At 35.5% G+C, this 16,918-nt stretch overlaps 1 protein-coding gene across 1 annotated transcript in view; it reads right to left on the bottom strand.

The window, feature by feature from the left end:
• Nucleotides 1-696: 696 nt before the first annotated feature.
• LOC150105519 (little elongation complex subunit 2-like) overlaps nt 697-16,918 on the bottom strand; it is a 294,381-nt gene continuing 278,159 nt past the window's right edge. The window contains exons 17-18 of the mRNA XM_090394868.1: nt 16,171-16,340; nt 697-925 (exon numbers count right to left, since the gene is read on the bottom strand). Of these exons, the coding sequence (XP_090250994.1) occupies nt 846-925; nt 16,171-16,340 (250 nt within the window). The 3' untranslated portion in view covers nt 697-845. The remainder of the gene's footprint in view (nt 926-16,170; nt 16,341-16,918) is intronic.

Here is a 16,918-nt window from a genome sequence, read left to right on the forward strand (position 1 = left end):
GTAGTTGTCCTCTCTAACCTGCTATATTCAACTTCCTGTTCAGAAATACACAATCTTTGCAGAAACAAAGATTGTGTATTGTCTATGGCAATGATGATGATGAAAGCAAAATCATCACTTGTTGTAAAACAAGATTACGGTTCTTAAATGTCATAAAAAAGTTAGTAATAAATTCAACACTTTCTACCTATTGTCAAGTTTTTTAAAGTTCCAGAATTAAAAGGAATCTGATATGAGTCCTTTCTTTCTTTCTTGATACCAATAAATATTGTAAGCAAACATTTTGTAAAATATTACAGATATGCATATTTCTTTTATATGTATATCTATACATATAAAATACATATATATTTTAAACTTTACTAAAGAAATAATGCTAATAAGATATTATTTTTTGGATTAAGCATTTATATATAACATAGGCCTAAAATATTCTGATATACACTTAGCTGCTATAATTTTGCATACTGAACATTTGAATAGAAAGCACATAATACATATAAATTATATTACAAATCATGTTATATGACCTGCTGCCAAATGATCTCTAGATCATTTAGTTTATGAATATGTTTTTATGAAACTCTCATCAGTAATATCAAGTGGAATGTTCTGTATAACAAGTTTAGTAGTGTCAAGCACAGCACTAATGTAATTCTAAAATTTCAGTCATATATTGAGATACGCCAGTGACAAGTTTCAACAAAAATTTTTAATAAACAGCTTCTGATTTTAAAAATACACCCTTTACAATATTTTTAACAACATAAATTAAGAGAAAAATCAAATGTCATTTTGTTGTATATATCTTAAATGTAATATTTAAAGTAAACAGCATCTTAGCTTCATGATGATGATGCATGGGATTTTTTCTTCTTTTTTTTCTTACCCTTCTGAAAGGGTTTTCCATATGGTTTAAACATAGCTGAAAGCAAAAAAATATGCAGAATATAAATATTATACCCAAATTGCAATAGCATTAGAAAATAAATAAAATATAAAGCTATATTACTCATCTGGTTTAGCACCACAGCTTAGTCTTTTCAGGATATTCACCAAGCAAAAGAAATAAAGGGATGGAAATTATTAAAGAAAGTATTTAATAAAGGGTATTTTGACCCAAACTCAGCCTGATTCTATTAAAAGAAAGCAAAAATCTGAATATATTATCAAATAGAGCAATCATCATCAAATTCCTGATATATATATATATACCCTCAAGGGGGTGCACAGGATATGATAGTACTACATGAAAAATTTACATCATTACTAACTTCCTATCTACAATTCTCCTCCAAATCATCTGTTAAATGTCAAGACTCCAATATTATCAGGTCTTATATTTCTGTCTTCTAAGGCACTTTTTACTGAATCAATCCACCAATATATCTTGGTCTTCCTCTGGGTCTTTTTCCTGCCAACCTAGCAGAAAATACTTGTTTTGCTAATCTTTCCTCTCCCATTCTGTTTAAGTGACCATACCACCTGAGATTAGCTCTGCTAATGCATTCCTAAATGCTGACAATATCATGTTCTTTCCTAATAGCCTTGTTTTTAATATGATATTTTCATTGATGCCATCTGTTCATTACCCTATCTTTCTCAGGACTCTCATATCTGCAGTCTCTAGTCTTTCATCAAGTGTTTTACTTCTAACCCAGCCCTCAGATCCATAAGTTAAAATTGGTTTAAACATTGTCTTGTATACAGCTAATTTGTGTTTTGGCTAATTTCTCTCTTATTCCATATAAGTTTATTCAATTGACTTCCTACCATACCAGCTTTGTTGATTCTGTTGTCTATTTCCATATTTAATTTACCATCTTCACTAAAAATCGTGCCTAAGTAGCTGAAATGTTTTACTTGTTCTACAGGTTCTCCATTCACAATGTAGTTGATATTTTCAATGTTTCTGCCTATTTTCATTGTCTTTGTCTTTTTAGTGCTGACCCTCACAGCACTAAATTACAACAGTTATTCAATTTAGTCAGGGAATCTTCCAGACTTGTAGCAGATTTATTTAGAAGTATACCATCATCCTCATAAAGCAGAGATGAGATTAACACCTCCAATTTTAATATCAGGTTTAATACCACTTTCCTTCATAATGTGATCCATATAGATAATGAATAAGAGAGGGGATAATGGACATCCTTGTCTGGCACTAGATTTAACATTAAACCATCTTACTATACTTCCTTCAATCCTAACTGCTGACTTACAACTCAAATAAAGACTAAGTATTGCTTGATATAATGCCCCATTAACACCATATAACTGTAGCGTCTGGAATAGCTTCTCTCTTGGCACATTGTCATATGCCTTTTCCAGATCTACAAAACTTAAATACAGATCTTTGTTATAATATATATATATATATATATATATATATATATATATTCCCGTGATTTCTCAACTATCTGTAGTAAAGTGAAAATCTGATCCTGACAGCCTCCATTTGGCCTGAATCCAGCTTGTTCTTCACCAAGCTTCTCTTCCACAATCCTTCTCAACTGTTTCTCAAGTATACTTGCATATATCTTACCAGGAACATTCAGTAATGAAATGCCTCTGTAATTCTCACATTCAGTTTTATTTCCCTTTTTATATATGGGTACTATGAGTGCTCTACTCCAATCACCTGGAATTTGTCCTTCTGTCCAGGCCTTCTGAACTATGCAGTGCAGCCACTGTACAACTTTTATACCTGCATACTTGAGAATTTCTGGTCGAATATCATCTACTCCTGCAGCCTTTCAACATTTCAGGCTTTTGATGGCTTTTTCTACTTCAAGTATGGATATGTATTCCTGACTGCATGCCTGGTCACTGTTTTTTACCACTATGCTGTCATCACTGCTTGTTTCATTTAGAAGTTTTTCAAAGTAATTACTCCATACTTCAAGGATCTTTTTCTCCTGTTTTCATGTCACCTTGATCATCTCTAATTCCTTTACAGCACTCTTTTCTCCATTTCTGAGCTTCTTCAACAACCTCCAGAATATCTTGCAACCTTCTTGATATTTATTTTCTATGTTCTTGCCAAAGTCCTCCCATGACTTTTGTTTAGCCAGTTTTATATAGTGTTTAGCTTTCTTACATTTGTCTGTATTCTCGAAGAGCACTAGCTGACTTATTTGCCAGGAACTTTTGATATGCTTTCTTCTTTCCACTGTTTTCAGCTCTCAGATGTGAACTGTAGACTAAAATACACAAATATTATTCAAGAAAAAATGAAAGAGGTTTGAGAGCAAGAACCAAACTTCGGAGATTCAGTGGCGAGTCCTGAAGAAAACACTGACTGATTCAGCCAGGGAGGCATGTGGTGAGTTATGTGCAAGGATAGAAAAATCAGAACTCCATGGTGGCACAGGAAGTTAAAGAGGAGTTCTGATTTTTCTATCCTTGCACATAACCTCACCACATGCCTCTCTGACTGAATACCTGAGCAGAAATCCAACAGGTATTTGCCATTATTATTAGCTTTGCTCTTTTCTTCAAATTTTCCCAAAATACTTTTGTATGTCTGACAATCATTTCCTACTCTGCTATTTAGATCCCCAACAAGGACCAACTTTTCCTTTTTCATCGTGTCAGTTGCTTTCTCTAAAGCCTCAAAAAATTTTTCCACTTCTAACTTAGTAGAACCTTCTGTGAGACCATAGTCACAAATAAGTCTCATTGTCCAGTTCCCCATTCTGATATTTGTCAGCATCACTCTACTTGAGACTGCCTGCCATTCAAGAAGATTAGCTCATATTTAGTGTTGAATACTATGGACTACTCCTTCTTTTCTTTGACTGTCATTGCCTGACTATAACATTTTGTATTTATTGCTCAGAAAGATCTCACCAGTTTTTGTCTTTTTCATTTCAGTCACTCCTATTATGTCGATCTGGAACTTATCCAATTCCTCAGCTAGCTCCATTTCTTTGCCATTGGCTTCTTATGTTGATAGTACTGATCTTGAACTCTGGTGATGTTGAGTTGGGGTAAGTTTTAGGATTTGTTCCAGTAGCTGACAACTTTTTCACTGTTTGCCCTGGTTCCCTGACGAAAACAACAGAGGCCTTGTTTAACCGGATGATGCCCCAGCCGGCATGAAATTCTGTCATGTTGTGCCATCATTTGAAATTTTGGTTTAAGCCAATAAGAACACAATTTGGTCAGCTAAATTCCAAATTTCCACTCCATCCTCGTCCATTCGATATCCAGGTAGATACCTAACAGGGTGCACCATGAGAAGGTGAAGATTGGACATTAGGTCAGAAGCCTTGGTCAGTTCTCTGCATTCCTTTGAAGGCTATGTGGAGGTCTCCTCTCAGTTACATAGCTTTGACCCTTAAGCACCCCTAGAGCAATGATTTAAGGGGAAAATAAATTAAATAACCTCTCTCAAAAAATGACATTATGCTCCTCAATGTAGAGTAAGTTAATAGTCACTTCATCATCATTATTAACAACAATCTTTCATGGAGTCAGACTCATACTGGGATATCACACAAAAAGCACTCATCAAATTGTGCCTTAAAACTCATTCAACATGTTTGCCACCACACTCTCAGGCAATGCACTCTGCTCACTAATCACTCTCAATGCAAAGAACCTGCTCCTCACCCCTTTGCTCACACTCTCCTTACAAAGATTCCAAGGATGGCCTATTGTTCAACTCTCTCCCTCCCCATTCTATGAAAAATTTCTTTTGCATTAATCCGATAACAACCCCTGACTAACTTGTTTCAATCATATTCCCTCTCCGACTCCTACTCATAAGGCTTTGCAAATCGTATTGCCTCAATCAGTCTCCATACCCCACATTCCAAAGACCAGTTACCATCTTTGTGAATCTTTTCTTGACACTTTCTAACATATTCTCATTACCTGTTCACAATGATCCATATGAGGCCTGATCAAGGTATTATACAATGGAACCATACTTGCTTTATTTCTGAATATCAAGGTCCTTGGATCATTGCCATAATCCAATGTAATGACTTCATAACTTGTGCAATGTGACCCCCCCCCCCCTGAACTTCAGGGTGCATGTCCACCACCATTCCAAGATCTGTTATCTCCTCAACCTTCTTCAAAGTTTTCCCACCAAGTGTATACTCTACATCTCATCATTATTTATCAAAATTTCAGAATCTTAAACTCTCCAACACTGAATAGTTCCCTTTATGCACCATACAATTTATTCAAGTCTTCCTGTAAGGCTACAACATCTGCTTGACCCCCCTCATTGTTCTCCCCAATTTTGCATCGTCATCTGCAAACAGTTGCATATCTCCAGTTAAACCCCCTAAATCAATAATATACAAGTTGAACAATGGTCCCAAAACAGACTCCTGCAGCATATCACTCTTTATGGATACAGCACCCTCATATAAAATTTATTAATACCTATCTGATAGCCAGTTACCTATCCAACTCACTGGTCTGCTATCCAAATTCCATTCATTTCAACTTAGCTACCAGCTTGTCATATGGCAATCTATCAAAAGACTTTGCAGAATCTAAGTATATGTATCTCCCCTGTCTAATGCATTTGTCACCTTGTTATAATACATAAGCAATTTATAACACATGACTTCCCTTTAACAAACCCATTCTGACAATCAGAGAGAATACTGCTGTTATCAACCCATTTCTGTATCTTAGCTTTTGCTAATCTCTCCAATACCTTACACCATAACTCCAGATATACAGATTGGCCTATAATTTAAAAGTGTATAACCTTAATCACTACCCTTGTGCAGTGGAACACGTTTACCTTCTTTCCACTTCCTTGGGAACTATGCTGAAAGTTTATTTTTCACTTGGTTAGAGTATAATAAATTTAGTTTAATCCTTTATCCAAGTGTGAGCAAACAAAGTTTGCGCCTGAAAGTATCCTCAAAGTATCTTGTACCACCTTACCCCAGTCCTGAAGATACTTTCAGGCGCAAACTTTGTTTGCTCACACTTGGATAAAGGATTAAACTAAATTTACTATACTCTAACCAAGTGAAAAATAAACTTTCAACATCTTTCTCTAAATCCAGAGTAATTTATTAAAAAAGGGTGGCACACCATTTGGCAACTCCGATAGGTAGAGATGACCTGCTAATGCTTCTGCCTGTTATCTCCTCTTGGGCCTGGCTCCCACTGAAGAGACCTCAATAAAGGTCGAAACTAGTCTGGGTTGTGGCTCTTCCCTTAATGCATAACATTAGACATATCCGCAAGGGGATGTGTTTTGCATCATGGGAGATACTGAGATAGGAGTATTGGTAGCTTGCTCCACCTTTGCAAGGAGTGCCCTGGTGTTGTACCACCTTACCCCGGTCCTGAAGATACTTTCAGGCGCAAACTTTGTTTGCTCACACTTGGATAAAGGATTAAACTAAATTTATTATGGGACCTATGCTGTTGTAAGACTATTATTAAACAGGTTATGTCAAGAATACCACCAACTCCCTTGAACACTTCCTTCAGATATGAGGTGATATATCATCAAATCTTATTACCTTATTGATCTCAAGATGATTTAATTTCTCATATACCTCCAGCTCACTCATAATTAAACCATCCTCTCCTATTTCCTTTACAATGGAGCTTCTTGTGATTTCACACTGATGAGGATGAAACATCCTTAGGAAATGTTCTGAAGACTTCAACTATGTCTTCTGCAACAGTTACCAATCTACCATCTTCATCCATCAACATCATCTTACTGTAATCATTCCTCCTTCTACTTGCCACATATCAGAAAAACTCTAGGATTTTTTTGGTCCGATTTGCCAATTTCTGCTCAAACTGCACTTTTGTGTCCTTACTAAGTCACCTTCATGGCCTACTCTTTCTCATGGAATTGATTATTACCACTATTCATTTTGCTACCTCCACAGTACCATCTTCCTCCAAATTTCGTGCTTAATTCCTTCATTCATCCACTTGATGTGTACTTTATTCAGCCTTTTGCCCTTTGGAATACATTTGCAAGCAGTATTTATCACTTCCCATTCCATGCTAGAGCTCTAAGCAGTCTCCTAAACTTTCCATAATCACCAGCCTTGTAGTTCCACATATATCCTTTCCTCAGAGAAGTCTTCATATGGCTGGCTGCCACAAAAGTGATGCTTAAGCTTCCAACCATCTTTACATCCTGAATTGACTACCCATTCAATATTGTTGGCTGAGACACTAAATTCCACATTTTGTTCATTCACACACACACTCCTTCGCTTCATAGGTGCCTTCACATGTCACACTTGTTTGCATCCATCTTAATTTTAATAGTTTTTTTTTTTTTGCTGATTTTGCATTTCCACTATCTCAGTGAATAAAGCTTTCTCTGGACACCAACCATCTTTACATCCTGAATTGACTACCCATTCAATATTGTAGGCTGAGACACTAGATTCCACATTTTGTTCACTCACTCACTCTCTCACACACACACACACACACACACACACACACACACACACACACACACACACACACACACACACACACACACACACACACACACACACTCCTTCGCTTCATAGGTGCCTTCACATGTCACACTTGTTTGCATCCATCTTAATTTTAATAGTTTTTTTTTTTTTTTGCTGATTTTGCATTTCCACTATCTCAGTGAATAAAGCTTTCTCTGGACACCAACCATCTTTACATCCTGAATTGACTACCCATTCAATATTGTTGGCTGAGACACTAGATTCCACATTTTGTTCACTCACTCACTCTCACACACACACACACACACACACACACACACACACACACACACACACACACACACACACACACACACACACACACACACACACACACACACACACACACACACTCCTTCGCTTCATAGGTGCCTTCACATGTCACACTTGTTTGCATCCATCTTAATTTTAATAGTTTTTTTTTTTGCTGATTTTGCATTTCCACTATCTCAGTGAACAAAGCTTTCTCTGGACACTTAACTAGCATTGTATAAATCATCCATTTCATCAAATTCAGGCCATAGGTCCACAAATTCTGCATCAATCCTTCTGCACAACCTGTGTATTGATTCATTAGCTATCAGTGCTCTCCTTAGTTTGCCTCTATCATGGCATGGCAGCAGACTTACAAACTTCACTCTCTTGCTCTTCTTTTTTGCTCCTTCCAATAACTCTTTCATATCCCATCTCTCATACAATGCTTCTCACCTCTCAGGTCACTGATTCCAGCAAAACAATAAATTCTTTCACCTTCCCTTTCTGCATTCTGACAGCATTACTAATATTATTAATTTTTGCACCACAGAAACAAGATTTTGTGGCACTTTTGTGAAGTAGTCCCCCTATCATAGAATCATCACAAAAATTATCTGCTTTCTTTCTTTCTTTCATTTATTCTTACAATTTTATTTTTGGCTTCAGACCTCTTGCTTTTTTTTCTGTTCTCGTTTTAACTAATCTCTTGCCGTTTCCGCAGCCTTTCAATCTCGCACTTTGTCCTGTGAAGAACTACACGCTAGCATGCTATTTTGTTATTCAGGTCTTCTATGTTCTCAACTTCTGCCACCAAACGTTTGGTATTATCACCAATCTTTACATTTTCCAGTCTTCTTCTAATACTCTCTACTCTACTATCACTAACTCTCAAAACATTTACAACCCCTGGCAAAAAGTATCCAATCAACAACTGTAATACTAACATCATATGTATATTAGGAATTATTCCAAAAAAATATTTTATAGTTATTACTTTTAACCAGAAATTAGTGAATTGAAATCAAACACTGAAGAAAAAAGTATGCAATCATTCTTTGATTGGGAAATATATATCCGATCACCAAACTCAGTATTTTGTTATTTCTCTTTTAGCCCGAATGATGGCTTTCATTCTTCATGGCATGGACTTAATAAGCTTTTGACAGTCAGTTGGCAAAAGTTCACTCCACCTTTTAGTGTCGATGTTTTGCTTTAAAATATTCCAAACATTTTTGATCAGATTAAGGTCTGGGCTATTCGAAGGCCAAGTCATAGTTTTAATTGGAGGGTTCTCAATGTTTCTTGATTCGTCTTCTGCAGTGACAAGATGCATTACCATCTTGAAAAATGAAGTCATTGGAATCTTGGAACCATTTTTCTATACTAGGAACCAAAAAATGCTCTAAAAAATCCCCGTAGACTTCAGAGTTGACTGTATACATAGTTTTCCAACACCGTGATGTCATCCAACTCTAAATGGTAAATTGATGGTGAAAATTTAGCCTTGGTATTAATGTGCTCATCGAAGAACTTTTCACCAACTCTTCTCCATACAAAGATACCATTATCATCACCAGTTCTAAGACAAATTCGAGATTCGTCACTAAAAATGACTATTTTCCAGTCATCAAATTCCCAATTCACATGATTTTTACACAACTGAAAACACGTTTTTTTTTGCGTGTTTTCAATTGTGTAAACATGCTCTGTTGCTTTGTCAAAAAAAAAAAAGGTTTTGTTTTAGCTTTGCAAAAGTGAAATCCTTGACCATTCAGTCGATTCTGTACTGTGCAGTTACTTACCTTCACTCTATAGTTTGACGATACAGCATTAAGTTGTATGGATGTTGAATGGTCTTCACAAGTTCAGCCACTTTTCTGTGCTGTCTGCATGAGGTGGCATGAGGACATCCACTTCGAGGCATGCTTTTTACACTATTAGTCGGACAATATTTTTTCCAAATGTCACAAATGGTATTTTGAGCACATTTTAGTAATCTAGCTACTTGTCTTTGAAACATTCCATCTTTCAGATATTCAATCCTTTTGTTTTTTAAACTGCTCAAAGAGGTCTTTCACAGGAGCCATCCTTTAACACTGCAGATGGAATTTACATTTCGCAATTACGATTCTGCTCTTTATAAACATTTTCTTTATGCTTTATGTGTGCACATACAATTGTAGATTCACACGCTGGGAAATGATACATGTTTGTTTCCCTCAGCGATTGCTTACTTATTTTCCGACTGTCGGCTTGTTCAGATACTTTTTCTAACACAGATAATTTATTTTCTTTAAATTAGCCTTTAAATATTTGAATCATACAAAACATTTTCTTTTCTCTTTATATTTTAAAGTGAGAGATATTTCATTTCTTGCATGCCAAAACATTTATATGTTAAACTTTCCTAGAAATATACAGTGTATATTGCAGTTGTCACAGTGATAACAACATTGATCAGATACTTTTTTGCCAGGGGGGTTGTATTACACACTCACTCATCAGTTTCACTCTATTTCCATGAATCTTTCACACTTTTGCGACAAATTAATCGTGTAAATTCTACACTGGACAACATCATGCAAATTTAACTCACCCAACAAAGCAGTCTTGGCCACCACTGTTCTGCTACACGTGGATGCCATACTGACAATATATACTTTAAAATAATATGCACGTAAAAACCAAATCACAACAAGCGACACCAAACTGGACAGAATTGTTCGGACTCTCCCTGGAACGACAGGAAAGAGTTCATTCGGCCTCATCATCATCCACATAGATGATGGAAGAGAGAAGAAGAAGACTTAAGTCTAAATAATGCAGTCAATTATGCATACTTATAAAACAAATGAATACAATAAATTACTCAGTATTATTAGTAAAAAAAAAAAAAAAAAAACTCATCTTTCCACAGCATTATGAATTGACGATAATCACCAAATATTCTTGAACCCAGATTATACATTTCTTCTTCACTGCCCACCATATTCCTTGGCCTATAGCAACAGATTAAATATCTCTATAACCCCACCTCACATCATACTTACTCAAAATTTATGCACACATAATTCTCCTGCTATCATCAGCAGCAACTCCACTTTTTATTCTTTCTATCCTTATGAAAAATATTATTTCAACAACTTTTGGACAAATAAATTCAATCAATGAAGCTATTGCATCACCTGGCATTTGTAACAGTGGCAGCTTGTGGCTTGAAATCGTGGGGGTGCTACAACTTTCGAAATATACATACACACGTACAGCATATACATGTTTGGATAAAATATTAAAATTATGGTAAAAATTAAAAAAAATCATTAAACATGAAAAAATATTGTTTATTATCAATAAAATTATACTTGGTATAATTCAAAATTACTTAAAAATAAAAATATATTCTTCTTGTTTTGTTTCATGAAAAAATATTGTTTATTATCAATTGATATGAATATATGATATAAAATATATTGATATGAAATATTCTTAAAGGTTAAAAATAATTAAAAGATAGTTTGTGTATATAATTTTGAAAGTGAAATTTAAATTCTAAAATGTAAAACATCTTGCAATTACATACTATTTAAAGTAAAGTATTTTTGGGACTCCTTAGTGCGGCTCTGCACAATTTAGCTTCTGTTTACATCTACTGTCACTCATACTTGAATAAACTATAGAAAACCCCAACGAAAATGAAACTGATGGTGATGGTTGCATGCAAGTCGGTATAGACTCAGGGAGGGGGTTCCGAGCAGTTGACCAAATATCTTCTTTAATGGCACTAACTAAAACTTGTACCGGTACTTTGTGAAATAGATTCCGCTGTGGAAATTTTCAGTGATTATTCTGTTTAACGCTTTATGTTCACGCGACACACCTTCACACTGTAGCCGACACACAGTTTGGAAAGCTCTGTGCTACAAGATGGATTTTTATTATTATTTATACAAAATAAGAGAATTGTATAGGATTGTTGATGATAAAATTAAATATTACAAGCAAATATAAATAAATTAATAAATATATTTATATATAGAGAAAAATTGGGGATGCTGCAGTTCCACAGTGCATAGGCACTGCGGAACTGCAGCACCCCTGATTTGTAAATAAGCAATGCAATTCTCTTTTTGGTCTATAAACAATCCTACCTGTCCAATCATCTTTACCTAAATATCTCCTCAGACTCAACTCCACTCTCTCCCACATCCCAGGCCATTTTATTCCTATACTGGCCATTCTCTCTCTCTCTCTCTCTCTCTCACACACACACACATATTCTCTTTACACCATGTCTCCTTGTTTGTCCCAACTCTATCCCCCCCACCAATTTTTTGTCAATCTTGCATATTTGTTTGCTCTCATCATTATTATTCCCATTTTATAACCACTTAGTCTTACTAGTTTCTCTCTCTCTCTCTCTCTCCCTCTTCTAATCTTTCACTTCACCTCTTACTTCCTCTATCTATAGCTCACATCATTCATTGCACTTCTTTCTAACAACAGTATCTCAAGCTGACTCACACCAAATCCATTTAAATGCAACTGACACTTTTCTACATATCCATCCTTCCCTCAAATGCATCTCACACATTTACAAACTCTACTCCCTCTTCTTCTCACACAGCTCTGTCAACATACTATTCATGATTCTTGCTCTCCATCTCAATACAATATCTTAAGATAGTTAAATACATTTTTTTTTTTTTGAATTAAGTTAGAATTAATTCTTTTAATCTGTACTTTTAACTCCAAAAATAATTTTATTTTATTTATTATTATTTTTAATGTGTTGCCTACTCACAAAAGGTTGTAAACGTAATGAACATAAATACTGTGGGGGAATTAAGGATCAGATAATCTGGACCTCTACTGTTGAGATGAAGGGTGATATGAAACATTTGATAACAGACAAAAAAATCAAATTAATGGATGGATAACAACTGTTAAGTATTTTCTAGAGAAATATTTTTTAAAAGATTATATTTTTAGATTACATTATTAAAGAGATTATATTAACATCTATCAAGTAAATTATTCGGGGTGCTTAAGGGTCAAAGCTGTATAACTGAGAGGAGACCTCCACATAGCCTTTAAAGGAATGCGGAGAACCGACCAGGGCTTCTGACCTAATGTCCAATCCTCACCTTCTCGTGGTGCACCCTGTTGGGTATCTACTTTGATACTGAACGAACGAGGATGGGCTGGCAATTTGGGATTTAGCCGACCAAATTGTATTCTTATTGGTTAAACCAAAATAAAAAAATGATGGTACAACATGACAAAATTTCATGCCGGCTGGGGCGTCGCCCGGTTAAACAAGGCCCCCGTTGTTTTCGCCGGGGAACCAGGGCGAACAGCGAAAAGTCAGCTACTGGAACAAATCTGAAAACAAATCCCAACTCTACATCACCAGAGTTAAAGATCGGTACTATCAACGTAAGAAGCCTGAATGGCAAAGAAATGGAGCTAGCTGAGGAATTAGATAAGTACCAGATCGACATAATAGGGGTGACTGAAACAAAAAAGACCAAAACTGGTGAGATCTTTCTGAGCAATAAATACAAAATGTTATATTCAGGCAATAACAATCAAGGAAAAGAAGGAGTAGCCATAGTATTCAACACAAAATACGAGGCTAATCTTCTTGAATGGCAGTCAGTCTCAAGTAGAGTAATGTGGGCAAATATGAGAATGGGGAACTGGACAATGAGACTTATTTGTGCCTATGGTCCCACAGAAGGTTCTACTAAGGTAGAAGTGGAGGAATTTTTTGAGGCTTTAGAAAAAGCAACTGACACAATGAAAAAGGAAAAGTTGGTCCTTGTTGGGGATCTAAATAGTAGAGTAGGAAATGATTGTGAGACATACAAAAATATTTTGGGAAAATTTGGAGAAAAGAGCAAAGCTAATAATAATGGCAAATATCTGTTGGATTTCTGCTCAGGACATGGACTGGTTATTACTAACACCATGTTCCAACATAAAAATGTGCACAAATTCACATGGAGAGAAGAGGCTAGGAATAAGAAAAGTCTCATTGACTATGTTATTGTTGATAGTGATGTTTTCTCCCTGGTGCAGGACACCAGAGTGTACAGAGGATTTGAAATTGGAAGTGATCACTATTTAGTCTTGAGCAGGATAAAATTGAATTTCATATTGAAAAGAATAACATGTAAGAAAGTTTTAAAGCGAATAAAAGTTGAGCAGCTCTCAGATGTAAACTGTAGACTAAAATACAGAAATATTATTGAAAAGAAAATGAAAGAGTTTGAGAATAGGAATCAAACCTTGGAGATTCAGTGGCAAACTCTGAAGGAAACATTGATTGATTCTGCCAGAGAGGCATGTGGTGAGGTTGTGTGCAAAGATAAAAAAATCAGAACTCCCTGGTGGACACAGGAAGTTAAAGAGGCAGTGAAGGAAAAGAAGAAAGCATATCAAAAGTTCCTGGCAAATAAGTCAGCTTTTACTCTTACAGAATACAGAGACAAATGTAAGAAAGCTAAACAGTGTGTAAAACTAGCTAAACAAAAGTCATGGGAGGACTTTGGCAAGAATATAGAAAATAAATATCAAGAAGGTGGCAAAATATTCTGGAGGTTGTTGAAGAAGCTTAGGAATGGAGGAAAGAGTGCTGTAAAAGGAATTAGAGATGATAAAGGTGAAATGAAAACAGGAGAAAAAGATATCCTTGAAGTATGGAGTAATTACTTTGAAAAACTGCTAAATGAAACAAGCAGTGATGACAGCACACTGATAAAAAACACTGACCAGGCATGCAGTCAGGAATACATATCCATACTTGAAGTAGAAAAAGCCATCAAAGGCTTGAAATGTGGAAAGGCAGCAGGAGTAGATGATATTCGACCAGAAATGCTGAAGTATGGTGGTATAAGAGTCTTACAGTGGCTGCACTGCATAGTTCAGAAAGCCTGGACAGAGGGACGAATTCCCGATGATTGGAGTAGAGCTCTCATAGTACCCATATATAAAAAGGGAAATAAAACTGAATGCGAGAATTACAGAGGTATTTCCCTACTGAGTGTTCCTGGCAAGATCTATGCAAGTATACTTGAGAAACGGTTGAGGAGAATTGTGGAAGAAAAGCTTGGTGAAGAACAAGCGGGATTCAGGCCAAATAGAGGCTGTCAGGATCAGATCTTCACTTTACGACAAATAGTCGAGAAAGCATGGGAATATAACAAAGATCTGTATTTAAGTTTTGTCGATTTGGAAAAGGCATATGACAAGGTGCCAAGAGAGAAGCTATTCAATACGCTGCAGTTATATGGTGTCAATGGGGCATTATATCAAGCAATACTTAGTCTTTATTTGAGTTGTGAGTCAGCAGTTAGAATTGAAGGAAGTACAGGAAGATGGTTTAATGTTAAATCTGGTGTGAGACAAGGATGTACATTATCCCCTCTGTTATTCATTATCTATATGGATCACATTATGAAGGAATGTGGTATTAAACCTGATATCAAAATTGGAGATGTTAATGTCAGCTCTTTGCTTTATGCGGATGATGTTATACTTCTAAATAAATCCGCTACAAGTCTGCAAGATTCTCTGACTAAATTGAATAGCTGTTGTAATAGATATGGTATGAAGGTCAGCAATAAAAAGACAAAGACAATGAAAATAGGCAGAATCATTGAAAATGTCAACTGTGTTATGAATGGAGAACCTGTGGAACAAGTAAAACATTTCAGCTACTTAGGCACAATTTTTACTGAAGATGGTAAACTAAATATAGAAATAGACAACAGAATCAGCAAAGCTGGTATCGTGGGAAGTCAATTGAATAAATTCATATGGAATAAGAAAGAAATTAGTCGGAACACTAAATTAGCTGTACACAAGACTGTGTTCAAACCAATTTTAACTTATGGATCTGAGAGCTGGGTCAGAAGTAAAACACTTGACCAAAGAGTAGAGACCGCAGATATGAGAGTCCTGAGAAAGATTAGAGGCGTGAACAGATGGCATCAATGGCAATATCATATTAAAAATGAGGATATTAGGAAAGAACTTGACATTGTCAGCATGCAGGAATGCGTTAGCAGAGCTAATCTCAGATGGTATGGTCACTTAAATAGAATGGGAGAGGAAAGATTAGCAAAACAAGTGTTCTCTGCCAGGTTGGCAGGAAAACGACCCAGAGGAAGACCAAGATATAGGTGGATTGATACGGTACAAAGTGCCTTAGACAATAGAAATATAAGATCTGATAATGTTGGAGTCTTGTCAAGTAACAGACTGATTTGGAGGAAAATTGTAGATAGGAAGTTAGTAATGATGTAATTTTTTCATGTAGTACTGTCATATCCTGTACACCCCTTGAGGGTACATGGCAGGAATTTGATGATGATGATGATGATGATGAAGTAAATTATTCTGATTTATGAATAACAATGCTACTCACGTTTGGGAGGAAATGTTAAAGGAATCCTGTTCTGCTTAGAAAACAATGGCAAAATTACTTCAGGATCTAATGGTAACCAAGGAGCTTCACTCTGTTGAGTCCAAACAATGCTGGGTTCTTCTATTTGAATCATTCGCTGATTAATACATGTGTGTAGATCTAATGCTCCTCTATTCATATGTAGGGAATTAAAATGCAAAATATTATCATGAAAAAAAAATACCACTTTTTCATTAATAATAAAAGTTCAATTTTTATTAAGCCCAAAATCATTATAGTATTAACAAAATCAATCATACTGGGTGCTCATTTGAAAATTAACAATTTCAAATACATTATAAACAGAACATTTCAGTTTCATCTGAGAAACAGCTTCAATTTCTTTAGTAATGTTATGTTTTAAACAACTTAGTGATCTATCACAATGAATTTTTAACCTGTATGAGTTTTGTATAATAGATTAGTACAGATAATTTTAATAAACTAAATGAAGTACAGCTTCATTTACCACTCTGTTCTCTCCTCTTTCTGGATTTTGCATAACATGAAATGTAATTATTATTATTATCAACAGACCTCCATGGAGTCATGGAGTAATGCTCTATCTAAAGTAAATGGTGCAATACAATATCAAAATATTATTACTTAGACCAGAGTCAGATTTAAGTTTCCAGAATCCATAAGCACTGTAAAAAAATCAGATATGATTAATCTGATTTGATTAATTAGACACTGACCTATACCACAT

Source organism: Typopeltis vanoorti, chromosome 6, assembly GCF_054136105.1.
Source record: "Typopeltis vanoorti isolate ZY-2024b chromosome 6, IOZ_Tvanoo_1.0, whole genome shotgun sequence".
Classification (NCBI taxonomy): Eukaryota; Metazoa; Arthropoda; class Arachnida; order Uropygi; family Thelyphonidae; genus Typopeltis; species Typopeltis vanoorti.